Source organism: Gracilinanus agilis, chromosome 4, assembly GCF_016433145.1.
Source record: "Gracilinanus agilis isolate LMUSP501 chromosome 4, AgileGrace, whole genome shotgun sequence".
NCBI classification, from domain to species: domain Eukaryota; kingdom Metazoa; phylum Chordata; class Mammalia; order Didelphimorphia; family Didelphidae; genus Gracilinanus; species Gracilinanus agilis.
The window spans coordinates 489,067,468-489,094,330 of NC_058133.1; the positions used below are offsets into that span (position 1 = coordinate 489,067,468).

Consider the following 26,863-nt stretch of genomic DNA (forward strand, 5'->3'; position numbering starts at 1 on the left):
GGTGGGAGGTCCTAGGTTCAAATCTGGTCTTAGACACTTCCCGGCTGTGTGACCCTGGGCAAGTCACTAGACCCCCATTGCCCACCCTTACCACTCTTCCACCAAGGAGCCAATACACAGAAGTTAAGGGTTTTAAAAAAAGTATTAGTGTAGAAAAGGCTTATCAGAAAGGTTTCATGGAGAGGAGAGACTGAGGGTGGTCCTTACATAAGGTGTGGGGAGGAAGGAGAAGAGCATTGTAGGTCTGGTGGGTGCTACTGAATGTCCTCAGGCTGAGTCAAGAGAAACTACAAGCTCTCAAGGTTGCTTGTGCCATAATTACGCATCCATTTTCCTCTTGTGTTTATTTGACTGTGTAGATTCCTAGACTCAGAAATCTGGAGCTGGGAGGGACCTCAGGGGCCACTGAGTCTAACCTTCTCGTTTTACAAAAGAGAAAACTGACAAGCAGGGAGGTTAAATGGCCTCATTCAGAGTTACAGAGAGAGGAAGTGGCTGAGGCAGGATTTGAATCTAGCTCTTTTGCCTCCTAGGCTATGTTGCCACCATGTTACATAACAACAATAATAGTAGGTATCGTTTATGTAATGCTTTAAGTTTTACAAAACTTTTACCTGTATTGTCTCATTTGATCCTATTGAGGCAGGTGCTATCATTATCCTCACTTTACATATGAGGAAACTGAGTCATGATCTGTTTTCCATCTGAGAAAGCCCTCTTGGGCTAGCTGGCCCTTGGCCAAGTTAAGGGCCTGTCCTGATACGTTAGAAAGCTTACTAGTTAGGTGATTTGTCCCCGCCACTCATATACCTAAGCTGCCTTTCAGCATTGGGTGGTGGGAGAAGCCCCAGGGAACCAAGAGCTCTTTATGGAAGGAGGATTTGTCTGTAGTGTCACCTCAGGAACCTGCCAGAGTTCTCCTGATTCATTTGGTCATGGGGAGAAAAAGGAAAATTGACTTCCTCTCTTCTTAGGGCTATAGCATTTTAGAACTGAAAGGGACCCTAGAGATTATCTAGTCAACTCCAAGCATAGATGGAGGACACTGAGGCAGGGAAGGACTTAACCAGACAGAAAATGCCATTCCCGTGTCGGATCACAGGGCAAGCTAGGGGCACAGCTGTGATCGGGCAGACTCCCATGCCTATGTTCTCCTTGATTTGCTTCTGACTCTTTTGGCATTCTCCATACTGTGTGAAGGAGTCAGAGAAAAGGGGAAAGAATCAAATCAACCAATATTTCTTAGTGGCTGCTGAGGACGAGGCACTGCCAGGCTTATCCACCGAGAAGAAGGGATGTGAGGAGGGAATGGGACTGCCAGGGATGCAGCCATATTGACATCACCTGGGTCTTATGTCCAGAGCTCTGAGAGCAGAAGCCCCTTCCTGTGACCTGAGAGTAAGAACCACACTTTCTGTTTAGGATATTGGTCAGACTCCTGCATGGGATGCTTTGAGTGCCTGTAATTTGGTCACTGAATAAGCAAATACATGACCTCACCATCAGGAGGGCTCAAGGCGGGACCCCAGGACCGAGATATATGTAAAGCAAAGCCCAGAACTTAAGTTTCTGAGAGTTTAACCTGGTGATGGTTGTTTAGAATGCAGCTGAAATCGAAGTATTCCATTAGTTGGCTATTATGGCGATCACGTTGTGGGGAGAACTTTCCAAGAGCCAGAGAAAGCCCAGCCTCTTCTCCAGTGAACCTGGCATTTTTCTCAGTGGAATATTGAGGGAATTCATATTTTGATCACTATTCTAGTCCTCCCTGGAGAAACAGTGACCTGAGCCCCTAGAGCTCAGCTCACTGGCCCCGGGTCGTGGGAATTTGCCCAGCTGCATCATGGAGGTCATCCAAACCTGGGGAAGCAGGAGAGGAAGTATCAGAGAAGCAGCTCAGTAGAGAGCAGCCCTTGACAAGTGTTCATCTTGGGACTCATGAATATCCACGATGATGACAGCTGGGCAGGGGAGCTTAGGAAATTCAGAATGGCTGCAGACTAGAGGGAGACACTTCAGTTGGTGTAATTCTTTGGAGCGGGGATAGTTTCAAAAGTAATTTCTTATTAATAAATCATTTAAAATGCTCTAAAGTACTCTTACGAAATCAGACACATATTTCACTAGCTGAGATGCATACTTAGGATTAAAGGTAGGAAATGTGATCCCGTAACATTCTGGAAAGGAGATCGTCATTCTACCTCACTTCCTGTCTGCTTTCTAGGCTGTTTGGAGGTCACGGGGGAAATGTGAATTATTTATCGACTAAAAATTAAAACTCATGCCAGTGAGATTTTGGGCCCCGTCTAGATGCGGATTGTTGTACGGTTGTGAAAAGCAAGAGAGCCAGAACCAATTTAATAGCTGGATGGGGTGGAACTGAGGCTTGCTGAAAGGGAATTGCTTTCTCAAACCCCAGAGAGAATGGGCTGAACACCAGCTGGTCACTGCCTGCCTCCATGGGAGGGATTTCTTCTCTGCCCTGAGAAAAAATTCTTCCTTTTGGGTTCCAGAATGTTACTCTGTGTGCTTTCCTGAATGGGAGAGGAAATAAGCTCCTTCTCTCAGCCTGCTCTCCACTCATATTTTTATTTTTTTCTGCAGAGGAAGAAGCTTGTTTGTGGATCTAGGCGAGGCATTCCCTTTCCGTGGAGCCAAACAATAGCATTTTTGGCAGACTGAGGTTTGCAGGATCATACATAGATTTAGGATCTTAGAGGTCATCAAATCCATCCCCCTCATTTTCCAGATGAAGAAGGCACAGAGAGGTGAACTGACATGTCCAGGGTCACACAACTACTAAGTGTCTGAAGAGAGATTTTAGTTTTTTAAACTCTTACCTTCCTTCTTTGAATCAATACAGTCTATTGCTTCCAAGGTGGAAGAGTGGTAAGGGCTAGGCAATGGGGGTTAAGTGACTTGCCCAGGGTCACCCAGCTAGGAAGTTTCTCAGTCCAGAGTTGAACCTAGGACCTCCCATCTCCAGACCTGACTCTTAAGGTACTGAACCACCTAACTGCCTCCCACCTCTTTGCCCCTAGAAGAATTTGAACCCAGGTCTTTGTGACTCCCAAGTCAGAAAGCCTATCTACTACCCATCTACCTCAAGAAACTTTTTCTGGGTCAGCTTCCTTTTCAGATTCATTGCGAAGACCTGGGCCCTCTGTTTCCATATGCTAGTAACAATAACAACAACAACAATATCAATAAGTTATAAATAAAATGTGGTCAAGTTCACAGTAGAGTGGATAACATGCCAGGTCTGGAGTCAGAAGACTCATCTTCCTGGCCTCAGATATTTACTAGAAGTGTGTCTCTGGGGAAGTCATTTAACTCTGTTTGCCTCAGTTTCCTCATCTGTCAAATGAGCTGGAGAAGGAAATGGCAAACCACTCCAGGATCTTTGCCAGAAAACCCCAAATGGGGTCATATAGAGTTGGACACAAAAACCACTTGAACAACAAAGTTTGCCAAACCTCAGTTAAGTCATACTTAAGTCACTCTAATCTACGTGAGTACTCTGTCTAGTCAGGCATGTTGAAATCCATCTAGTACTTCTTTTTTTTTTAATTTAAAATTTTCTATTTAAATAATTAATTTAGAACATTTTTCTATGGTTATAGGATTCGTGTTCTATCCCTCCCCTCTTCCCACCTCCTCCCATAGCCGACGCACAATTCCACTGGGTTTTACATGTGTCATTGATCAAGACCTATTTCTATATTGTTGATATTTGTGCTAGGGTACTCATTTTGAGTCAATATCCTTAGTTATATCCCCATCCTCCCACGTGATCAGGCAGTTGTTTTTCTATTCCCATGGTTCTTCCTCACAGGTCCCTCATAGTTGTCCTGGATCATTGCATTGTTGCTAGTAGAGAAGTCCATTACATTCAATTTTACCACAGTGTATCCATCTCTGTGTAGAATGTTCTCCTGGTTCTGCTCCTTTCACTCTGCATCAGTTCCTGGAATTCCTCCAGTTCATTATTCCTTTGAGCACAATAGTATTCCATCACCAGCATATACCACAATTTGTTCAGCCATTCCCCAATTGAAGGGCATACTCTCGTTTTCCTGTTTTTTTGCCACCACAAAGAGCACAGCTGTAAATATTTTTATAGCACTTCTTCTATGAACCTCTTGCCCTTGTCCCCCTGTAAATCTTCAACCAAACTTGGGGATTCAGGGAATAGGTCTTCCCTGCGATCTCTTGACATTGCCTGGATTCTCTTAGAACACATGCACGGATTACCCATTTTTCCAGTCTAGATCTCTCCAATGAATTCTTTTACGGCTCTTCTGGGCAGTTCTTCCTTGGTAATGTTCTCGTGTCTGCTACATCTATCATGCACCTCTTTGGGTGAATGGCAACCTTTAATCTTCAGAGACTGCAGTATTCTATGACTTGTAGCCAGACAGCATCCTTGTAATAAAATTGCTCTTAATAAGATGGGTCTTTGTTCTGGGGACAAGCTGAGGGTCACTAAAAGTCCTGCCCAATTTCCCAAACACAATCCAGCCTTCTCCCTTTCTCCTTTCCATTTTTTGTGCCTATTCATTGTCCGTCTATTGCATCTCTTCAAGACATATATGCTGGCGAACCCACCCCATGGGCAGTCTGTCCACCTGTATACCATAGTAGATGACAAGTGTTCTCGATCAGCTGGTTTTCACATGTGGATGGCTGGGCCAAACTCTTTGAAGTGATCATGGATGCCTTTTAGGAAAATCTACAGTGTTCTCAGGCTTGTTGCATTCAGGACAATATTGTCCTGAAAAAGGAGGATTTGGGAAAACTTCACTATCTTGAGGGAATCCTCTTCTGATTTGTATCCTGTTCCTGGACAGCCTCCATAACAGAGGCAAAGAGCTTTGGTGAACATTTATTTATGTTTGATGATTCACTTGATAGGAATAATTAGAAGGTCTTCAGATAAAGTTATTTTTGTTATGTCTTGTAGGGAATCTTGTATGACTTTACCATGCCTGGGTGATGCACATTCTCGCACCGGAGAGACCTTGTAAAGTGGTATTTCAATCTCCCCAATCAGATTTTTAGACAATAAGCACAGTGGAATCTCGTGTTCTTTTTATCTTTGCATCATTGGCATGACTTTGAAGATGTGGTTTGCTGTGGGACAGAGCTCTTAAACTCAAGGAAAGAGCACCATGTGGCCTGCAGAACAGAACCAGATTAAAATATAATTGGGAAGGGGTAGCTGGGTAGCTCAGTGGATTGAGAGCCAGGCCTAGAGACGGGAGGTCCTAGGTTCAAATCTGGCCTCAGACACTTCCCAGCTGGGTGACCCTGGGCAAGTCACTTGACCCCCATTGCCTACCCTTACCACTCTTCCACCTCTGAGTCAATACAAAGAAGTTAAGGGTTTAAAAAATATATATAATTGGGAAATGTTTAACAAAATAAATAAAACTACAGTACAATATAGGTAATGTTAACATTTCGTTTTCTAAGTCAATCTACAGCCTGCAGGGATTCATTTTGATTTGAATTTGACACCACCGCTATAGCTTATCCTTTGCAAAAGTCTGTTCTTGTCCTCCCAGTCTTATTGAAGGAAAGTACAATGGGCATAATTATCCTCATTTTACAGATGAGGCTCAGAGGTTAAGTGACTGGATGACCTCTGACGACCCAGCTTTGTGATTTGCCCATGATCACCCAGCTACTAAGCATCAAATGGAGGATTCAAACCCAGGGGAAAAAAACTGGTGATTCTGATTTCTGAATCACATCAGTAATCTTTGAAAGAAACAGGAACAGGAGATGTGCTGCAGGCCTGGAGAAAGGTAAATAACATTCCAGTTTACAAAAAAAAAAAGAGGAAAAGAAAAAGGATTATTAAAATGCCTGGCAACATTCTGGAATGTATTGTTAAAGAGATGGTGAACATTTCGAAAGGAAAGCAGTTATCAGGGAGTCAGCCTGGACAGCCTCATCAAGAACAGGGCAGGGCAGGCAGCTTCATTTCCTTTTCTGACAGAATTAATAGAATGATAAATCAGAGGAAAATGCCAGAGATTTTGTTTACCTCGATTTTAGTAAAGCACCGGACAGAGTCTCTCATGTTCTTGTGAAAAAGACTTCCTCGGTTTTTCCCAGAAGACTTTGCCTGGACCCCTTTTTTGGCCCTATCCCCTTGTCTTCTATTATTTTTGTACATTTTTGATGCCTCCCTCGTCGACTGTAGGCTCCTCATGGGCAGGGGCTCTCTCTTCTGTGAGCTCTGAGCCCAGGGCCTCACGCAGCACAGGGGTTTAGTGAATGTTTCTTGTTGAGACCAGCAGGGTGCAAGCCCCCAACTTTCACAGCCCCTTTGGGGCTTTTTAGAATCTTTTCCCTCTATAATACGAGGCCATGACAGAGACTTCAAGAGGACTTTGTCCTAAGTCGGTTTCACGTTGACCTTCTGGACTCTTTGGGCCACCATATCCCCTTCGTACTGGTCATTCCATTCTGTAAGACCTTGTGCTGGGTAGAGGGAAATGCCCACCTAGAAATAAGGCAGTCTTATACGCTCTGAAGGGGGAAATGAGATATTTAGATGAGGAACTTGAAACCAGTCCTTCAAGAATTGCTGTGGGTGCTTCCTGCAGTAATGCTGACTGGCACGCTTGCTTGTGTAAATTGGCGGGTGCTTGAGAACTGCTCTAGCCAACAGGTACCTCTGTATGGACTCGGCTTGGCGATGAACCTTTCTGGACTTTGCCAGACTGGTACTTACACAGCAGACTTCCTGTAGCCCAGCGTCAAGGGGCAGCAGAATGAGGCCTGGAGTGGAAGGCAGGAAGCCTGGGAGCAAATCTCACTTTCCTCGTCGTGTGACGTTGGGCAGGTCACTGAACCTGTCTGGGCTTCCGTTTCTTCTTAGTGAGGAGGTTGGACTTGAGAGTCTCCAAGGTCCTTTAGAACTCTCAGTCTAGGCTCCTGTGTTCTGGTCACCACGGGGCCTCTCATCGCTTGCCTTCGCAAGCCTGACAATCCATAACACAAATAAAACATGGTGAGGACGTGAGAGAAGTACTTTGTTCAGAAGAGAAAGGAATCACTTGGAGTTGGAGGAAGACTCTAGTCTTTGGAATCAGAGAACCCTGGGTCACGTCCTACAACTGATGCCTGTTACCTGTGTCACCTGGGCCAGGTCATCTTACCCACCTCTATAAAAAGTAAAGGACGGGGCAGCTGGGTAGCTCAGTGGATTGAGTCAGGCCCAGAGACAGGAGGTCCTGGGTTCAAATCTGACCTCAGACACTTCTCAGCTGTGTGACCCTGGGCAAGTCACTTGACCCCCATTGCCCACCCTTACCACTCTTCCACCTAGGAGCCAATACACAGAAGTTAAGGGTTTAAAAAAAAAAACTACTAAAAAAAAAGTGAAGGACAGGGTTTGTTAGGCTGGACAGCTTTGGAAGTCCATTCCAGTTCAACCAGACAGACTCCCCCTGTAGAAGAGAGGGCTTCTCTTAGTAGAGGGGGCATTTGACTGATCCATGAAGGAAGGCTAGATTTTATTTTTCCCTTAAACTCTTACCATCCTCCTTAGACACAATTCTGTGTATCCGTTTAAGGCAGAAGAGCAGTAAGGCCTGGGCAATGGGGATTAAGTGACTTGCCCAGGGTCACACAGCTAGGAAGTACCTGAGGCCATTTCCCTCAGTTTTTCCCAGAAGACTTGGTCTACGCCCTTTTTTGGTCCCTATCCCCTTGTCTTCTATTCCATTATTTTCCTACATTTTTGATGCCTCCTTAGTCAACTGTAAGCTCCTCAGGGGCAGGAGCTATTTCTTCTGAGCTCTGAGCTCTCAATGCTCTCAATCCACTGAACCGCCTAGCTGTGTACCCCCCCCCCCCCACTAGAGTTTTAATAAACGAAGGGAGGAAATCATTCCAGGCATCGAGTCTGGTGGGGGCAGTTTTTCAAAAGGAGGCCAGTGCAGGAGGGTCCGGGGAAGGAGCCAGAAGAGTAGGTCGGGCTTTTACCAGAGACAGGAGTGAAAGCAGAGCTTTTTCTGATGCCGTTACACTTGTGTCTGTCAGGGGGAGGGAATCTGGGTTTGTATTCCAGTGACAGGTTCGTGCTGTTAATCCCTCTCGGCTCATACTTCGCTTTGACTGGAGGAATGCTGGCCCCCACCCCCTGAGCCCTGCCCTGGCTCATGCCTGTGGTTTTACTACTTTCATATATTTCCATACATGGAAGTGGCCCGTTGCCAGCCTGGGCTGATAGAGGTAGTTGGAGCAGGCTATTTGTTTTCCACAGCTGCCACCCCACCAGCTCAGAGTTTCGGGAGGTGTTGGATGGAAAATGCCCCAAACTTAACCACACGTGCCCACAAGAAGAAAACCTCTTCGTGAAGAGAATAGCCAGGAGAAACGTGTTCCAGTCTCTCCAAATCTGTGTCCCAGGTTCTTCTCTCATTCATTAAACAAATGTATTTCGGTCTCAGGATCTGGGATCTCATTTGTTTCAGGACCTGCCTCCAACAGAACACGTCAAAGCCCACCCACAACTTCTCCTCCTGGCTGACTCTCATCATTTTCTCCCATCCATCCATCCTTCACGGAGCATCTTCCCTTCGGCGTTCCTCAGCCACCAGTGCCCCGGCCCTCTTTTATCCCAAGCTCTTGCTACGTGACTCGTCCAGCACAGCTGACTCCTGCGCTTTCTTAGGTGATTTTTTACTTGAGATCTCGGATCAGGCTCATGGTGAACATTTAAGTCTTTAAAAGCAGTTGAACAGAAACTTTTTTAGGGCAGTAAATCTGAATGAGCAGTCTGTGGAGACATGGAAAGAGCCCCAAAATCAGAGGTAGAGGACCCATGTTCAAATCCTGGTTTTGCCACTTACTATTTGTGTGACCTTGGACTAGTGACTTCAAGTCCTTGGACCTCAGTTTGCTCATTTTGCTTATTTATTCTGTAAAATAAAGGGGCTGGACGAGAGGAAGAAATTCTTTTTTTTTTTCATCTTTACTATTTTTATTAAGTATCTTAAAGATAATTCTGAAAAATACCTTTTCATTTTTCCCAAAAATATTTTCCTGGGAGGGCGAGGGGTGAAGGGGAAAGGGGGAGCATGAATCATGTAACCATGTTAACTTTACTAAAAATGAATATTAATAAATGTTTAAAAATATTTTCCAAATTTCCTCATCCTCATATAAGACTGAAGAATGAAGCGTAAGGTATATCCAGTTACCAGATCCAGATATCTAATAATGGTATTTATATAGTGCTTTAAAGTTGGCAAGGAACCTTGCATATGTTATTTGAAAAGAGGAATAAATTCTAAGGACTCTCCTAGCCCTAGGTCTGTGATTCTCTCCTGTAACTGTCACTGGGTCCTATTTATGTTCATCAGCTTAGTGCCTAGGACAGAAGCTTGCTCCAAAAAATGTTTATTTTCTTGAATTTGGGGAGATAAATGAAGCTCTAAGGAAACTAAAGACAAATAGGATTCCCAAATCAGAAGAAGCTGGGGAACCGCCCTCGAATAGCATGTGTTCGGTTATTTTGGTATTCTGTAGTCCATTACTGCAGGAGAGAAGCTGAGGTGGAGACTCTGGAATGACTGAGAAGGTGTAGCTTAGATGAAACAGAAATTTTCATCCCCTCAAGGAAACACATGGTGAAAGGTGCTCTGGGGATTGTTGATGTCCCAGAGAGCAAATCCTCAGTTTGTAGCAGCCATATGTTTCCAAAGCCGTATTTGGAGGTTGTCTCGGCTTTTGTTCAACCTGGTGTTTCCAGGTGTTCTTTGTTTTTGTTTTGTTCTGTTTTAAAGCCTTTACCTTCTGCAGTAGAATCAGTACCAAGTATTGGTTCCGAGGCAGAAGAATGGTAAGGGCTCTAATTTTTTAAACCCTTCCTTGTTTTAGTAACAACTCTTAAGCCCAAAAGGGCAAGGGGCAAATGGGGTTAAGTGACTTTCCCAAGGTCATATAGCTAGGAAGTGTCTGAGGTCAGATATGAACCCAGGACCTCCTGACTCCAAGCCTGGCAGCCTATCCACTGAGCCATGTAGCTGTCCTCCGAGATATGCTTTCAAAAGGAGAGAGTGTATTTCTCCTGGCGTTGTGTTTGTTGGTGAGGTCCTCTGAGTACTTGTTAACTGGCTAATGCCAACTGCCCCTTCCCAGAGTTAAGCCCTTATCTGTGACTCTTGTCTGTGACTCCACCTGGCCACATTGGGGCTAGTTATTGGGAGGATATAAATTCTTTATCCCTGTAGATGACCTTAAATACAGAGCCACTGGTACTCTCTGCTCCCTCCCAGCCACGTGTCAAAGTCAATTCTGAACTGTGCTTTTAAAGCCATCTCTCCAGCTCGTAGCTCTCTCTAGACAAGGGGTCGGCAACCTTTTTGGCCGTGAGAGCCATAAACGCCACATTTTTTAAAATGTAATTTCGTGAGAGCCATGCAGTGTTCACAGTGTGCACTCCTGTAACAGCGCCTGAAAAAAATGTGACTTTATGGCTCCTGCAGAAAGAGCCATACGTTGCTGACCCCTGCTCTAGAGCCTCAGTGGGCTAACAGCTGTGGGGCTCCATATTGGCCATTGACTTGAAGAATGGGAGAGGCCCCTTCCTTGAATGGTAGTGGCAACCCTCAGGAACAAAAATAACAAGAGAGCCTTCCTACTTTATCTGAGATTTACATTTCTAAAATGTACGCCTCTTAGACATTTCTCACCACAATTTATATTTTGAGCTTAAATAAAGAGCAGGCTATTTCCCCCGTCTCCAGTTGTCTCCCTTCCTCTAATTGTACCAAAGGATGATGCAGGTATCCTTTCTTGACTCTGTGCGGCTTGGGTTTTTTGATTTTGTAAAAATCCCATTGAATTTATTGCCTTAGTCAGTGATGTTGATCTGAACTCCTCCTCTGTCTCTTTGCTAGTTAAAAGATGCCATGCTGAGCTAGACAGCTCTGTATACCAGGGGGCATTGGGATTGGAAGGTGGCTTAGAACTTCCTCCTGAGTAAAATGGCTGCTTTTAGCAGTTCTCCTTTTAGGTGATTCCTCAGGCAGGCTGTCATCGACCTACTAATTGTTTCACCTCTAAGTGGGGGGCCAGTATTTGCACAAATTACATCCCGACCTGCCCAGCTGCTTTGCCTCAGCATCTTTCTGGGGGGAAGATGGATGCTGGCTGAGTGACAACAGAGTCGCTGTTTTCTATGGTGTACTCACTCAGATGCAAGGCCTCCAGGATGCTGTTTTTATGTAGCTGTTTGAGTGAGAGCCATCCGGGCTTTCCAAGCAGGAGGAGAGAGGGCCAGCGAGGCCTAGAAAAGCAGGGTGAGAAGAACGGGGGAGTTTGAGGTGGTTTGGGGATGAGACTAGAGACAGCTTCAGACGTCTCCAGAAGATGTAGGGAAAGGGATTCTGTAAGAGCAGATTTTTCAAGCTTTTTTCTTTTATATGAGGAAATAAAGAGACTGGAGAAAAGAAGACAAAAGAAGTGATATTGTTTTCCTCATTATTGCTAGTTCCTTAAGAGGTACTTTTGTCAGGATTTTACATTTCTGTAAAAATTATAATAATGATGATTAATATTTATATAATACTTGAAGGTTTGCAGTGTGCCTCTTACATTTTATTTAATTCAATTCTCCCAGTAACCCTATGTTGTTATCTCAATTTTACAGATGAGGAAACTGAGGTAGATCTTAGTTAAATGACTTGCCCAGAGTCACACAGCTAGTAAGTGTCTTAGGCTGGATATCAGAGGTGAAATTTGAACAAGCCTTTCCGAGGCCTTAATTCTAACACCTCTGGCTCTTAACCTACCGAGCAGCCCCTAAACTCCCAGCTATATGCCTAAGTTTGAAGGCTGTACTGGGTGGTGAGGTCTCAGAGGATGGATGGTGTTAGTAATATTAACTTACTCATAAGTCCTGTGCTCCAAAGTGTCATCATCTTATTTTGGATAAATTGCCCCAGCGATCTGTCCCAGCAGCTTTGAAGAAAGCTGAACTTCAGGGGCAGCTAGGTAGCACAGTGACTAGAGCACTAGGTCTGAAATCAGGGGTCCTGGGTTTAAATTTGGCTTTAGACACTTACTATCTGTGTGATCCTGGGCAAGTCACTTAACCCACATTATCTAGTCCTTACTTCTCCTCTGTCTTAGAATTGATAGGGGAGAGAGAGACAGAAAGAAAGAAGAGAAGAGAAGTAAAGAAGGAAGAAAGGAAGAAAAAGAAAGAAAGGAAAAAAGAAAGGAAAGAAGGGAGGGAGGAAGGGAGGAAGGAGAGAAGGAAGGAAGGAGGGAAGGAAAGAAGGCAGGAAGGCAGGAAGGCAGGCTAAGTCTCTATGAAAAAGAGTGCAAAGATTCAGGATGTCAGGAAAGAACCAACTTCCAGGTCTAACTCTGCTACAGACCAGCTGTATGAGCTTGGGTAGGTCACCTGGCTTCTTTGATACTTCGGTTTCTTTTTTTTCTTTTTTTTTGGTGTGTGAAATGAGGAGGTTGAATTAGGTATAAACTTTGCTTTTCCAAGTTACAGATACACTGAGTAAATTCTTAATGAAAGTATGGAGTGGGCCAGTGAGAATGGGAGTGGGTAAGTGACAATGACTCCTGCCATTTGTCGGCTGTTCCTCAGCCAGGTCTTGAGGATCGTGTTCCAAGAGTTTTGGGGAAAAGAATTGCACTGGCAGCCGCTGTAGCAGATAGAGTCCAGAACTTGGAGCCAGGAAGAACTAGGTTCCTATTCTACCTCTGATACTAGCTATGTGGCCATGACTCAGAAATCTCTGATTGTTACTTTCCTTATCTGTAAAATGATGTGATTGAACTAGATGTCCTCGGAGGCCCCTCTCATCTCTGTCTCACAGTCTTTTGTTAAGTCTTTGCAGACTTTTAACAAGCACCACACACCAGCTCTTACAGTTTTGTGCCTTGTGCACAGCTGGTATTTAATAAGTGCTTGCTGGTACCTGAACTGCTGATATTTTGGCTAGGGATAGTTGTAGGAAGACGATACTATAAAATCATGGGTGTCTGGGTTCTACATCCCAGCCTTCATGTACCACTGGGCATCTAGAAAAGCCCAGAAGTTCTGACAAAAAGGGTGGGGAACCATCTTATGGACTTGTTCATTCACAGCCTTTTAGTAATGAAGCCATTTGAGAAGAATAGTTGCAAATGATGTATTGTGATTGACTGATTTTCAGAATAGAAGGAAATAAGGACTCTGATTGGTTGTTGATTTTTATAAAAGATTAGTCTCTGTTACATGAAAGCCCCAAAGAAGCTTTAAGACAAAAGAGATCACAAGAAGAAAAAGTAGAGGGGCAACTAGTATAATAATAAAAAGGGCCAGTACCAATGTTATGATAGAGGGGAGAGAGAGTCTATGATGGTGAGACTCTCTGCTAGCTCTCCCCTCCCTCCGAATATATACTGGGAGGCTTCGAGGGGGTGTCACCCCAAAACCGGGTGACCCAGGATGGTCATGCCACCCCTGCAGGAGTTGGGGGCAAGGCTTCCCTATAAGATGAGGTATGTGGTACCCCAATCCGATTCTGAATGAGGACGGGGTTCACACAAGCCTCCCCCGAGGTCATTCAACTTCACAGGAGGTGGTCTCAACTGTCACCAACTGTCAGCCACTCCTTCTTTGGCTTCTTTTGTCCCAACCCCCTTGCACAAATCCCATCCTTACACTACATAACATCAGGGATAGATAGAGTGCCTATCTTGGTGCTGGAAGGATCTGGGTTTATATCTGGTCTCAGACACTGCCTAGCTGTGTGACTGTGTGCCTCATTCTTGTCACTTTCTGACTTAAAATTGATACTAAGACAGAAGGTAAGAGTTTTAGTTGGGGGGGGCGGGGAGAAAAAGCAGAGAAAAGAAGAGGTGGTGGTTGAGGAAGAGGACATAGATGAGAAGAGGCTAGTGAGGTTGGGGAGTGGTTAGAGATGACCATGGTTTTTTCTGTGAGGGAGGAGCATAGGGAAAGAAGGGTACCAGCCTGGCTTCCTTAGTAGCCACTGGAAATCTTCCCAATAGTAGGGAGAAAAAGAATACTTACATCTCAATAACCATTGAAGGTCTTGTGTTTAGATAATAAATCTTCAGTTATTTGGGGAACTCTCTCCCCTTTGCTCTTTAAATCCATACTTTCTGTCTTGATAACAACTCTTAAGACAGAAGGGAAAGGGTTGGGCAGTTGGGATTAAGTGACTTGCCCAGGATCACACAGCTAGGGAAGTATCTGTGGCCACATTTGAACCCAGATCCTCCCAACTCAAGACCTAGCACTCTATCTGCTGAGCCACCCACCTGCCTTGGGGAACTCTCTTATCCAAAACATCATGATGATTTTATAATTAGTTCTCTTTAAAGATACCATGCTCTTGAGATTGTTATGGCTTTCTCAGCCCAGCATCCTGAACATTTTTGGCAAAGCCACTGCAACCTTTAAGAATCTAAGTGCTTACTCTTTGCCCATCACCAAAGAAGAGCGTATATAGAGAAGTATAGACGTGTTACCTTCCTTCAAAGGGTTTACAGATTAGCCAAGATGACAGGGGCCTACAAGAATGGAACAGTAATAAGAATATGAGTCCTGTAAAGGGAAGCACTAACTTGTGTGGGCCAAGGTATGTCCTTGAGCCCCCAGCTCTGTGAGGACAATAGCAAGGCTGCCTCCCTTGAAGCTCTATTGTGAGGAAAGTGCTTTATAAACCTTGAAATACTCTAGAAAAATGAATTAGTTTTTAATGAATGGATGAATGAATAAAAAGGCATTAAGCGCTTACTGTGTGTCAAGCAAGGAGAAAAGCTGAGAGTCTGTGCTTCCAAAGAGCTCATGTTTTAATGTGGGAGATACCACATGAAAGAGATTTCTGATACAAGGCAGATATGGAAAGGCCTTGTTCTCCTTCAGGGACAGCAACAAATCTTGGTGACCTTGTACAAGTCCCCTCCCCTCCCTTGGTCTTTGTTTCCTCCCTTATGAAATAAGGAGGTTGACATAATTATTCTCTATGGATCTTTCTGAGTCTTAAATCCCTTGACTGTGACAGTAAGAATTTCCAAGAAGAGGGAAGGGCCCTGAGACTTGAAGGATGGATAGGATTTGGGGAGTGGGGTGTAGGGGAGAGAAAAAGATAAACCACGTGAGAATAACGTGAGGAAAGGGACACAGGTAGAACAAACATGGTGTATTTGAGGGACAGGGAGGAGACTGGTTGGATTGGGGCAGATTAGATAGTAGGGAAAAGGGAGAAGTAGATTTGGATTGGAAGAACGGGCAAGCTCAGGTTACTGAGAACTTTGAGTAGAGTTTAAATTTGATGAAGGAGCAAATGGGTTGTAGGACTCCAGCTGCTGACATGAGGAGTGATCATAGGATTTCGAGAAGACGCTTTTTCTAGATCCTCCAAACAAATGACCACTTTATTTCACACATGAGGAAACTGAGTGCCAGGAAGGGTGAAGAGCCTTGGCCCAGGGTCACACAGCTGGTAAATAGCAGAGCCAGGATTCCAACTGATCTCTGAGATGCAAGTCTAATGCCATTGATAATGTGGTTTGGGGAATAGTTGTCTGTTAGAGGGATGCACCGCTGGAGAAGGAAGACCCTTGGAGGCAAGGAGTCTAAAGGGGTGGGCTGCTGGGAGTAGGGGAGGGTGGGCACAAGCTTAAAATGATCATGGCCCGAACCAGGTGGCCACAGTGAGAATGAGGATGAAGAGGGGCATCCAAGACGTGTATCGCTTAATGCTGGAACATGTTCCTGGGATTGAGAAAAAGTCTTTTTTTAACTTTAGATGTAATGCTTCAGGGGAACTTCACCAGCAATGTGGAATTTTAGAGAAAGATGCCTTTCTGTCTCCCGTACAAGTCACTAACATCGTGATGATCACCCTTGGGAGTACTTCTTATAGTTTTCCCTCCCATTAGCCCTGTTGGCGTCAGATTTATTTTTTGGAAGATTAACGTCTCCCCACGCCCACCCCCAAATATTGGCCAGTATTTTCATTTTTTTTTTCACCCTCCTCGTCCTCCCCATGATGGTTCATTGAGATGAAAGAGAAGAGGGATACATACTTTCCCAGTTTTAGAAGCTCTCTCTCCATGGTTTGTTTTTGTGGGGAGTTGGCCCTGTCTGGCTTTCTTTAGGTTAGCCTTTTGGTTTCATTGCTGTGAGCAACAAGTGTGATTTGATATGAAGTATGGCAGAAACACACACACACACACACACACACACACACACACACACACACAGAGAACACCAGAGTTGGCATTGGTCTTGACACTAAAGAGGCTTGAGTGAAAAGGCTTCGTTCTTCCCCTGGCCCTTAGAAAGGCGCTTTTCCATCCCTGAGAGCCAAATACTAGCGAATGAGACAGAAGGACCCTGTCCTTCGTCACCTGGGACAAAAGGATCTCCTCTGACTAGCTTTCAAGCTGAAGGACCAGCCGGAGAATCACCTCCCTTTGCCCTTCTTCTGCTCTGTCAGGTGTCAGAATTGGCACTAATTTAGAACAGGTAAGGGAGATCCCAGCACTGATCCTTACCAAGACACAAAGTCAGCATGTTGCTGACAAGAAAGTGAATGTCCTATTGTAGCTTTCACTCAATGGGGACGTCTCTGTAAACTTCAATCTATCAACAAGCATTTTCTAAACAACCGTCTTATGCCAAGTCCTGTGCTAGGTGCTGGAATTAAATCAGCAAAGAATGAAGTAATTCCTTTTCTCATGTAGTATTATGGCTTGCGAGCCGAGTAAGCAGACAGAAAGATCCGAGTTCAGATTCTACCTCAGACACTTCTCAGCTGTGTGACAAAGATCCGAGTTCAGATTCTACCTCAGACACTTCTCAGCTGTGTGACAAAGATCCGAGTTCAGATTCTACCTCAGACACTTCTCAGTTGTGTGACAAAGATCCGAGTTCAGATTCTACCTCAGACACTTCTCAGTTGTGTGACAAAGATCCGAGTTCAGATTCTACCTCAGGCACTTCTCAGCTGTGTGACAAAGATCTGAGTTCAGATTCTACCTCAGACACTTCTCAGCTGTGTGACAAAGATCTGAGTTCAGATTCTACCTCAGACACTTCTCAGCTGTGTGACAAAAGATCTGAGTTCAGATTCTACCTCAGACACTTCTCAGCTGTGTGACAAAGATCTGAGTTCAGATTCTACCTCAGATAGTTCTCAGCTATGTGACTCTGGGCACATCGGCCTCAGTCTCCTCCTTTGTAAAATGGGAGGCGTGGTAACAGTATGACCCTCACAGGGTTTTCGTGAGAGTCAGATGACATATTGTAAACTACAGTAGTATTGTCAACGTCATAAACTTGAAGCTTTACAGAAAAATGTTTTTTCTTCCACCCTTTTGGGAAGTGGAAGCGTTATAGTCAGGAGAGGGAGGCGAACACCTCAGTTTCCATCTGTCTTCATTTATTCAAATTTAATTAATGCTTCCTCTGTATGAGGCACTGGGACCCTGAGAGAGAAACGTTCCGATAAGACAGATGATAATTAGAAGAGTACTAGGTGTCACGCGAATGTATGAGGAGAAGAAGGTTTCAAGATGTTCTGATGCGAATAGAAACTTGGGCGACTGCCCTTTGTGGGGAGGGCCGCAGTTTTGATCAGCTGTTGAGAGGCTAATTAGCTGATTTAAGCAAAGTTATGATTTTCTAAAAAAGAATGACATTTAAAATAAAGTTTCATTGAAATACCTAAAGCTTGGAAATACGATAGATACTAATAAAATAAATGTTGTACTGCAAAAGTGCCTGGTGGTAGCGTAACAAGGAACAAAACCAAAAACAATTGTCCGTTTTGCCTGTCAATATTCTCAGGTGTTGTGTAGTAGAGGGAAACCCTCCTGTGGAAATGGGGTTCCAGCTCGGTTCCGACCAGCTGGCAGTCTCTGGGCAGCCCCTCACTCTCTAAGCTTGTTTCCCTATTTCTTCTCTAAAACCATCTTCATGCCTGTAAAATATGCCTTAATTTTTATCTGTAAAGTTCCTTGAACTTTATTTGTTAAAATGTAATAAGAAGCCAGGCATTCCCCATAAAGGAATCGTGGGAGCATTAGCTAAGACAGCATCTCTGTCTAGAATACCTCACCGTGGTAGAAGGAGGGAGAACTGTTCTCTGGGGGGGGGGGGGAAGTCAGCATGATCTGGGGGGCGGCCTTGGCAACTTTGGCTTTAAGTGGGGTTTCCCTGGGACGGCTTTGCCTGGGCAAGTCCACTGTGGTTTCTGAATCTCCAGGGCAGTCGGGGGCTAGAAGGGCACCAGAAGGAAGCTGTTGACTGGGCAGTCCAAGGCAAGCTTTGTGATGCCATTCCTGTTCACAGGAAAGCAACTTGTTAGTGCATGAGGCCTTGGCTCGGAGGAGCTGCCCGGCCGGGCTGGGCCTCCGCTGGGACGGTTTTCTTGGCAGCCCATGCCTGTGTTTTCATGTTGCCTGGGGCTCTTGATGGTTTATAGTTTCGCTTGTTGAAGGTTTTTTTTTAGTCTCTTCTAAGTAAGAAGGCCTGCGTTTTATTGCTCCCTACCCCCTCGCCCACCGCCCTCCATGTCCCACCCTCCCAAAAGAATGACTTTAATGTTGGACTCCATTTTTCATACCCCATTTCCACTCTGGAGCTCATTCCTCCTCCTCTCGATGTCTCCACTACCAGGATTTTGGTCTTTTTGTGTTCTTTGCTGGAGAAGAGGAGCCCCAAAGTCATAGGATCAGAGGTGGAGAGGAGCCTTGAATGGGGTGGGGGGGGGTGTCACAGGTCCAGATGCCTGGAGGCTTTATAGTTGAGGTATCTGAAGTCCACAGAGTTTCAGTGACTTGCCCAGACGCACACAGCTAGTAAGTGTCTGAGGCAGGATATGAACCCATGCCAAGTCCAGCAGTCTACCCCTACATTATGCTGCCTACACACATCTCTGCTGCTTTGCTGAGAAGTCACTGGGGGCAGGGGAGAGAGGGTGGAACTGAGCCATTCTCTTAGAGGCCGGAGGCTGTCCTTAAACTCAAACGAAAACTATATGTGTTCTTTAAAAGAAAAGAAAACACTCCACGAATTCTCTTGTGTTTCCTGGGGCTCCAGTGTTCCCTCCGACTTCATGACCTGTTCTGGGCTGTCAGCTGGGTTTCCTTTGATATTCGTCTCTGTAATACGTCCTTGGAATCTGTACAATGGAGAACAAAGTTGTCCATGGGGAACCCCCCTCCCTCCAAACAGCCACCCCAAAAAACTCGTGTGTCCTGAGAGGAATGGAAGTGACTAGGAATAACTCTGTACAAATTCGCCTTAATCAACAAGTAGTACATTATCCCTTTTGCCCTCTCGACCGAGTTTGCTTTATGTAATTAGGCCATAGGGTTGGTGGCTCCCAGATTTCTTCCTAGCAAACCTGCTTGACAAGCCCAGAGCGTGCCTTCTGAACTCGCACGATGGTCCCCACTCACTATTGCTCCGGTTTTGGGTCCTTGTTTCCTGCTCTCTCTCTTAGGCCCGCCTGCTTGCCTTCAAAGCTCTGCTTACCGCCAGCCTCCAGCGAGCGTTCTTTGATTAGCCTCCCTCTGTCTGTCCCCTCAGCCTCTTCACTCATGGTCTATATAACTGTAATCAAACAAGATCTTCACGATCCCGCTTAGTTAGACGGTATTTAAAGGATCAGATCCCAGCTCCAGAAATGGGAGAGATCTTAGCAGCTATCGAGTCGTCTCCCTCTGCTCGCCACGTGGGAAGCAAAGTTGTAAAAATAGACTTTGGTCCCTACTTTCACGGAGCTCGGATTTGATTTTATTGGACGGGTACAGTGACAGCGTACACTCCTGTGTGGTCCAGGCTAAGGGGAAATTCAGCCCAAGTGCTCTGAGAACACTCCCTTCATCTGGGGCTCTCAGTCAGCCACCTGAGCTGATCCTGTTCCGAGGGGGCATCCAGGAACAGGGGGGCAGCTTGTATAACTACCTGGCCACTGGGGACAGCTTTTCAGGTTCTGAGAAGGCTATGAAAAAAGGCCAGAAAAGTGGGATAGAGTCCAGATAATAGAGGGCCCTAGATGCCAGGCTGAGGGGTCCGTATTTTATCTGACAAGCAATAAGGAGCCACAGGAGTTTGTTGAGCAGAAATAGTCTTATTTGTGCCTTGGGAAGATGATTTTGGTAATTGTGTGAAGGATGGATTGGAGAGGGAGAAGAGATCTCAGAAGCAGGAAGATCATTTAAGAGACTGTTACAGTGGGGCAGCTCGGTGGCACAGAGGATAGAACACCAGCCTTGGAGTTGGGAGGACACAAGTTCAAATGTGAACACAAATACTTCCTATCTGTGTGGCCCTAGACAAGTCATTTAGCCCCATTTGCATAGCCTTTGTCTTTCTGTCTTAATTACTGAGAGAGAGAGAGAGAGACAGAGAGAGAGACAGAGAGAGAGACAGAGAGAGACAGAGAGAGACAGAGAGACAGAGAGACAGAGAAAGAGAGAGAAGGAGAGACAGAGAGAGAGAGAGAGACAGAGAGAGACAGAGAGAGAGAGAGAGAGAGAAACACAGAGACAGAGAGACAGAGAGAGAGAGAGAGAGAGACAGAGACAGAGAGAGAGAGAGACAGAGAGAGAGACAGAGAGAGAGAGAGACAGAGAGAGAGAGACAGAGAGAGAGAGAGAGAGAGAGAGAGAGATTATTGTAGTGGTCTGCTTAAATCAAAATGTGATGAAGAGGGGCAGCTGGGTAGCTCAGTGGAGTGAGAGTCAGGCCTAGAGACAGGAGGTCCTGGGTTCAAACCCGGCCTCAGCCACTTCCCAGCTGTGTGACCCTGGGCAAGTCACTTGACCCCCATTGCCCACCCTTACCACTCTTCCAGCTATAAGACAATACACCAAAAATTAAGGGTTAAAAAAAAAATGTGATGAAGACTCAAATGTCCTGAATGGGAAAGGGGAAGCTAGGTAGTTCAGCAGATAGAGAATCAGACTTGGAGATGGGAAGTCCTGTGTTGGAACCAAAACTCTAAGATGGAAGGTAAGGGTTTTTTTTTGTTGTTGTTGTTGTTGTTGTTGTTGTTGTTGTTTTTTAAACCCTCACCTTCCGTCTTGGAATCAATACTGTGTATTGGCTCCAAGACAGAAGAGTGGTCAGGGTAGGCAATGAGGGTCAAGTGACTTGCCCAGTATCACAGCTAGGAAGTGGCTGAGGCCAGATTTGAACCCAGGACCTCCCATCTCTAGGCCTGGCTCTCATTCCACAGAGCCACCCAGCTGCCCTGGAAGGTAAGGGTTTTTTAAAAAGAATAAGAAAAGAAAAGAAAGAAGGGGATAGAAGAGATAAAGTTGGGACAGGCCTGATGGGCTTGGCAGCTGATTGGGCGGGCCTCAGAATTTTTCTACCTGTGCAGTTAGGATGATGATGGTATCATCAATAGAAGGAAGAATTTTTGGGGAGGGCCAAATTGGGGGTGAAGGGGGGAATTGTAGATGTAGAAAGGCTAGAAAAGCTCTGGTGGACAAATACACCTCCTCCAGGAGGCCTGCCAGTCCTCCCCACCCCCCAATCTTAGAGACTTCTCTCTAAGTACTTGCCATCCCCACTCCATTTGTCTTGAATGAATGGACTTATTTATGTTGTCTCTCATTAATTTATACGCCCCAGGAGGACAGGTGCCCATTTGGATTTTTCTTTGTACCTACAACATTTGTCAGTGTCTGGCTCCTAATAAGTATTTAATGTATGCTGATTGATGGATATGGAGTTTGAGCTTCTAAAAGAATGGCCATTGGAGATAAGAGGCTGGAACTCTGGGGAGAGATTAGGGCTGATCAACTGAACGCTACAGAATGGTTTGTACTTATGTGTCTTGATGGCTTTTAAAATTTGTTTGTGCTTTATTTCTTCCTTCATTGCTTCGCCCTATACCTTTGATTATAAGCTCCCAGAGAGAAAAAGCTCTTCTATTTCTTCTACATTCAGTTAAATGCCAATGCTCTATTAAGCATATATCTGTCTCTAACTCTGTGTCAACCCTTGGGATATAAAGATGATTACGATATAACGCTTAACCTCAAGGAACATAAAATATAGCAAAGGAGGTAAAAACTTTAAACAAATAACTGGAAAAGAAAAATAGCCTTCTGTTTGGTCTCTGTGCCTCTGTCTTTTCCCCACTCCAGTCCAGCCTCCACTCTGCTGCCATATTGATTTCCTAAAACAGGCCTGACCACATCCATCCTCTACTCAATAAACTCAATAATGTATCTCAATTTCATCCTCAGGGATCAAGAATCAAATCCTGTGTTTGGCTTGTAAAACCCTTTAGCCTCTGGCCTCTTCCTATCTTTCTAGTCTTTTTATACTTCCTCCTCTCCACATCCTCTACAATCCGGGACTCCAGCCCTCTTACTGCTCCTTGTACAGGCCACTCCATCTCCCTACTTTTTACTGGCTCTTCCCCCACATCTAGAAGGGTCTTCTTATTTGTCTCCACCTCCTGGCTTCCTTCAAGACTCCGCTTAAATCTTGGCCCTCTACGAGAGCTTTGGCTAGCCCTCCATACCCCTAGCATCAGTGCTTTCCCTCTGAGATGACCTCCCGATTATGCTGTGTTTGTAAAGCACTTGGCACAGTACCTGGTACATAGTAAATACTTAATAAATGTTTGTTGACCTGACTTAGAAATGTTTAAGATAAAATAGCAATGAGGAAGGAGGTTTAAGGTAGAAAGATTTCATGGAGTGTGGCGGTGCCTGAACTGGGCCTCAAAGAATGGGGAAAATTTCAACAGGACTTGACATTTCTCTGCGGGGCCTGGTCCAGACACTGGGCTTAGTAACTGACATCTGTTCAGACTTTACATCCCCCTTTTCTAGTCTTCTCCCTTTACTTTCTCTTCTCGCTACGTCCCCACGGCAGCTTTCCACACATGCTCACAGAACAACTGATCCTACACAAATCCCTGAAAGTCTTCATGCCACGTCCTGACGGCAAGAACCCTGGAAGCCTCCTGGGCTTCCCTCACCTCCTTTGGGAAGGCACATGCAGAAGGAATGCTGGGCCCTCGCACTGTTCTCCTGTTCCTTTCTCTGCTCTCCTTTTTGATCCCACGACGTCAGGGACTGTGAAGAGAGTCTAAAACTCGTGTATTCATGGGAGACAGTCTGTGTTTGGGTCTTCCATGGAAACCCAGGCTTTGTAAGCAGTGCACCTGCCATCTCTTCTTCGGGCAGCTAAACCTCACACAATGTGTAACTCCCCAAACAAATCATTTAATTAATTAATTTTGAGTATTTTCCCATGGTTACATGATTCATGTTCTTTCCCTCCCCCCTCCCAGAGCCAACAAGCAATTCCACTGGCTTTTACATGTGTCATTGATCAAGACCTATTTCTGTATTATTAATATTTGCACTAGAGTGATCGTTTAGAGTCTACATCCCCAATCATATCCCAATGAATAACTATTAAACCAGGATTATCAATTAATTTAATTATTAAATTTATTAAAATTTATTTATTAATTAATTTATTAAATCTGAAGACTTCTATACTCCAGGTTTTTTTCAGAACAATGAAAAAAAGATAGACTAAGGGCAACTAAGTAGTACAGTAAATAGAATGCCAGGCCTGGAATCCAGAGGACCTTGGTTCAAATTTGGCCTTAGATGCTTCTGAATTGTGTGACCCTCGGCAAGCCACTTAAACCCATTTGCCTAGCTCTTGCCACTCTCTGCCTTGGAACCAATATTTAGTATTGATTCTGAGACGGAAGATAAGGGTTGTGTTGTTTTTTTTCAAAATCATTTTATAGGGGCAAATTAGGTGACTCAGCGGATAGAGAGCCAGCCATGGAATCTGGAGGACATGGATTCAAATCCAGCCTCAGATACTTCCTAGCTGTGTGGCCCTGGGTAAGTCACTTAATTCCAGTTGTCTAGCTCTTGCTCCTCTTCTGTCATAGAATTGGTACTGAGACAGAAAGTAAAGGAGGAGAAAAAAAGGAAGGAAAGAAGGAAGGGAGGAAGGGAAGGAAGAAGGAAAGAAGGAAGGAAGGGAGGGAGGAAGAAAGAGAGAGAGAAAGAAAGAAAGAAAGAAAGAAAGAAAGAAAGAAAGAAAGAAAGAAAGAAAGAAAGAAAGAAAGAAAGAGGAAGACTGACCTGGTTTGTGGAGTGCTAATATCCAAAGGCAGCAACTTCAAGAAATTGGAGACGTTTGATAATTCAGCTATAAGAGAAAAAAATTAAAGTGCTTGTCATTGTTCTTTCTGTAACAGAAGTGTAAAGGGTTGGGTCTAAGTGAATTCCTATTTGCTTGATGATAGGTAGACTCAAAGACACTGTACCTTTATTTCTGAAGGACTTTGAACTCAAAATAAATTTAATGTCACATACATTTACTGTCTACTATGTGTCAAGTATCATTTTTGGTTCTAGGGATACAAAGACAAATAACAAAATACTCATTGCCCTTAAGGATTTTATATTCTATTGGAGGGAGGGAAACATTGTAGGCACACATATAAGGACATACTAAATAAGTTCTCTCTCTATGTATGAGTACGTATATATGAGTATGTGTATATATTTATTTCTACCTATATGTATGTATGAACAAATATTTATTAGTCACCTACTATCTGCTTGGCTCTTTGCTAGGCATTGTAAATTCAAAGACAAAAAAGGAAGAGTTCCTAGTCAAGGGGCTTACCTAACACACTTAATTTTTAAGGGTCTTAGCTCAATTGCCCTCTGTCTCCCAGCTTCCTCTTTTACTAGTGATCTTCAAATCAAAACTAAACCAGTAAGATTTAAGTAAATTTCTACATTAGGACGTACCATGTTTGTATTGGTAACACAATTGATAATAGACTTAGATGTGGGAAAACCCGAGTTCAAATCCGGTTTCTGACACTTATTGACTGTGTGTTCTTGCACAAGTTGATTCACTTGACCACTCTCTGTTTCCTTATCTTTAAAATGGGAATAATAATAGCACCAGCCTTCCAAGGATCTAGTGAGGATCTGATGAGACAGTATTTATAAAGTATTTTACCAATCAAAGGCACAGTACAAATGCTATTGCCATTATCATTATTGTCATTATCAGACATTGCAAAGCATCATTGCTTTTACTCAACTATTTTGCAATGTCATACTAACACATGTCAGATTTTCCTAAAGCAAAATCAAATGTTTAATCTGTTTTAGAAAAATACATAAGGAGTTAAAAGAATGCTTTGGGAAAGAGTTTTTAGACTTATTTTCCTCAGTCTCAGAGAGCAAAATTAGGCCCAGTGTGTACAAGTGGCAAACAAAGTTGATTATGACTACATGTTAGGAAAAGCTTCATTGCAATTAGAACTCTCTCAGGGCAGCATGCATTTCTGTGGGAGGGAGTGGGGTCCCCTCTTTGGACAGCCATGTAATGGCTGGATGCCCATCCATTGGAGATAAAGTAGAGGACAAGTCAGATAAAATATGTTAGTATAGATTATTGATGGGTACCCTTTTGAGCTTGGTGTGTCAAAATTCACCAAAAAAATGAGCATAACTTGGGTACTGTGTCACTTGGAGAAAAAACCCACAATTCCATGATATTTATAGTTTAAATGACAAAAATGTATAATTGTAATATATAACTGTATTTAACAAACCAAAAACTAATTATTTAACTAACATGTTGTTCTGACCTACAGATCTCCGGCACAGAAAGCCTATACTACACTATAGCAAATGTTTCATCCTCAGCATGTGACCCCATACTTCTCTGTATGTAGCTACATGTCATAAAAATGGCTACACATGTCAGTGCTGACACACATGTCATAGGTTTGCCATCAAGGGTCTAGATGGTCACTAAGATCCTTTCTAGTGCTGAGATTCTGTGATTCACTGAAAGGCTTAACCATTCTTCTCCTCTTAAAAAAATTCATCTTTACTGACATGAAGTCCAGCTTAGAAACAGCATACTTTACCACTTAGCTACCATGTTCAATTGTGGTTTCCTTTGAAGACCAAGTTTCCATATGGAAAACATACAGTAAAGGAGGTTGAAAAAACAACTCTCTTCTCCTTGGCACTTAACTGACAGCAGCCTTCCAGGGAGGTGATAATGATCACAGAATCACAAGAATCTGAGAGTAGAAGAAACTCAGCAAAGCAAGAGAAAGATCATCTATAGGAGTGGTTCCCAAACTTTTTTGGCCTCCCGCCCCCTTTCCAGAAAAAATATTAGCCCCCTGGAAATTAATTTTTTAATTTTAATAGCAATTAATTGGAAAGATAAATGCACCTGTGGCCATCACCGCTCCTCTGGATCACTGTAGCACCCACCAGGGGCGGTAGCGCCCACTTTGGGAATCACTGATCTATGCCATGACTTTTATTCAATTACAAAAACTGTCATTTCAGTGGCCTCTGCAATAGTCTGCTGAACATTAAGCATAAAATAATAATAGCAGGATAGCAACTTGCCCAGGATGATTTCTATCTGAATTCCATTGAAAAAACATGAAAAGAATAACAAAAATAAAAGAAAAGAAGATGATAATAAGGATGATATAAAGAGCTGATTTTTTTCATAGCAGTTTAAGGTTTAAAAAGCACTTTACTATGCAGGACAACTCCGAGAGACTCTAGACAAAAAAGGCTTCCCACTGTCAAAGAAGAAACCGATGGAGTCTGAATGCAGATTGAAGCATGCCATTTTTCACTTCATTTCCTCCATGAATTTTTCTCTAATGTAAGTGGTATGTGTCTTCTTTCGCAACATGATGAATATGGAAATAGGTATTGTATGATAACTCATGTTATGTTACCTGTCCTCTGGGGAGGGGCATGGAAAGAGAAGGAAAGAGAGAGAGAGAGA

The 26,863-nt window shown here is 44.0% G+C and overlaps 1 protein-coding gene across 1 annotated transcript in view; it reads left to right on the plus strand.

Moving 5' to 3' along the window:
• NXN (nucleoredoxin) overlaps window positions 1-26,863 on the plus strand; it is a 179,566-nt gene that overhangs the window by 25,552 nt on the left and 127,151 nt on the right. The window contains exon 3 of the mRNA XM_044675599.1: window positions 2,864-2,878. Within this exon, the coding sequence (XP_044531534.1) occupies window positions 2,864-2,878 (15 nt within the window). The remainder of the gene's footprint in view (window positions 1-2,863; window positions 2,879-26,863) is intronic.